The sequence below is a fragment of the Halyomorpha halys genome, unplaced genomic scaffold (assembly GCF_000696795.3).
Source record: "Halyomorpha halys isolate HHAL.00 unplaced genomic scaffold, Hhal_1.1 Scaffold534.1, whole genome shotgun sequence".
NCBI lineage: Eukaryota > Metazoa > Arthropoda > Insecta > Hemiptera > Pentatomidae > Halyomorpha > Halyomorpha halys.
The window spans coordinates 179,150-181,133 of NW_027112374.1; the positions used below are offsets into that span (position 1 = coordinate 179,150).

Genomic DNA, 1,984 nt, shown 5'->3' on the forward strand with positions numbered 1-1,984 from the left:
AGACAAGAGGTGTTACGGTTGTCATGGTGAAATAAAAACACTGACTAGATCTATTCAGACAAGAGGTTTTAAAAAAACAAAACACGAGCGATATTTTCTGACGAGTGGGTTTTGTTTTTGTGAAGGCGACAGTTTGATTTTGGAACACGTTACGATTGTTCAATGTGAAGTGGTAATAGTTTAAAGGCCCTCTGTCTTTATGGTTTGAACCGAAATAGCACCATATGAGAAATGTTGTCATATATGTTTTGTTTTTAAAAATTATGGTGTTTTACTTCAATAGACGGCCATTAACACTAGAAGTGGAGATATAGTGGAGTGCGTAGCAACGAATCTTCAGCACGTCCTGGATAGGAGAGTTGCGGCATTACATCATTAGAGATTACATCTCTATAATTCTGGAGTGGTTAGACGGTGACCGGAAAGGAAATATTGGACAACCTTATGTTCGGCCAGGAGTGCACAGGACTACGTGGGGTTTGAACTAAATTTTATTTTGTTTTTATTTTATATTCACTTTTATACTCTTTTGGATAATAATGTAAATATAGTTATTAACATTAAGTATTTATTTTAAGGTTAAGTCAACCTATAATTTTTAATTGTTTTATTAATTGATAAGTATTATTTTCTTTTTCCTTTTTCATTCTCTGTATATATATTTCTTATTATTATTAAACTTTTGTACATATAGTTCTGCTGTTGTTTCCCTCTTTTCAACTTGTAAATTTACTTTTTTTTTTTTTTTTTTGTTGTTCACGGAATATTACGATAATTCAACAGGTGGGTAGGTAACACCCCTAGGTTTTCTGTTATCTACATCTAAAGGTATTCGCCAGTGGTCATAATCCAACAATTGTTTAAATAGTGGTATATTTTAGCTATATTGTGGGCATAATGCTTTGGGGTTTTCGTTATTTCCTAGAAAAAAATAACGTGGCGCCTAAGGAGTTATTCTTTATTGTTTTATCTTTTTTTTTCTTTTCGATTATATTTATTTATTTATTTTTTTCATTTAACACACCCCCTTCTCCGCTGAGCGTGGGCAGCTATAAACGATAAACATATAACTAAGGATAAGTCAAAATTTTCGGTTATAAGCTCTATAAAATCATTTATAATACTTTAAATGTTGATTATATAACAATTAAGCATTAAATAAATTATGAAGAACAAATTATAATATTTTTATGCTATAGATTCTTTTCTAAAACTTGGGAGGATTAATATTATATCGAAATAGGGTGGTGTGTGAAAGATGTGTGGTGCAGGGGCATTAGGTTTTTTTTTTCATCTATACTGTTGGTCAAGTTTTAGAGACAGTTTTCCATCAGGATTAGGTTTAGTTTAGTTACCAAGCGCTTGGAAAAATTTCGATCATTTACAAACACACAACAATTCAGACAATTCGAATAGTGTATAGTACCTGTGACCAATAATGGAAGACATTTGCTAGATATTTATCTTCAACTTACTGTGAATACGTTTTTGCTCTTCATCTTGGGCTCGGAGGATGGTGAGGAAGATAGACCAACGATAATTCAGCAGTAATCCTGAAAGAGAAACGCATGAGATTCTTAACCATCGACTGGTAATCTTATTCCTCTTCTGGCTTATTTCCTTAATCGTTATTTACTCCTGGTTCATGTTTATTTGCATAACTCCTGAATATTAGTTTGCTTTAATAATTAATATGAATTGTTGAATTTTTTTGAGAGTGAACCTTTGGTTTTTAATTGTTTTAACAATGAAACCACGGCCATCCCACATTTATATTTTACCTTAAATTCTGAATTATTGTATCTATTCATGGAATAAGTTTTTAAATTATTACATTTTATGGGAAATTATGAATAATGCACACTGTTAGAATGATAAACGTCATTAACTACTTTATAGCACATTAAACTATTGCTCAGAACACACGTCAGCTCCTAGTATCCTCTCTTGTCTTCCCCTACTTCGACTACGGATCCTTGGTGTA

At 31.9% G+C, this 1,984-nt stretch overlaps 1 protein-coding gene across 2 annotated transcripts in view; it reads right to left on the reverse strand.

Moving 5' to 3' along the window:
* The window catches only part of LOC106684013 (phosphatidylcholine translocator ABCB4), a 52,314-nt gene that overhangs the window by 48,282 nt on the left and 2,048 nt on the right, over positions 1-1,984 (reverse strand). For both annotated transcript variants that reach the window (XM_024361883.2, XM_014425831.3), the window contains exon 2: positions 1,476-1,553. In XM_024361883.2, coding sequence (XP_024217651.1) covers positions 1,476-1,499 — 24 coding nt within the window. In that variant the 5' untranslated portion in view covers positions 1,500-1,553. The remainder of the gene's footprint in view (positions 1-1,475; positions 1,554-1,984) is intronic.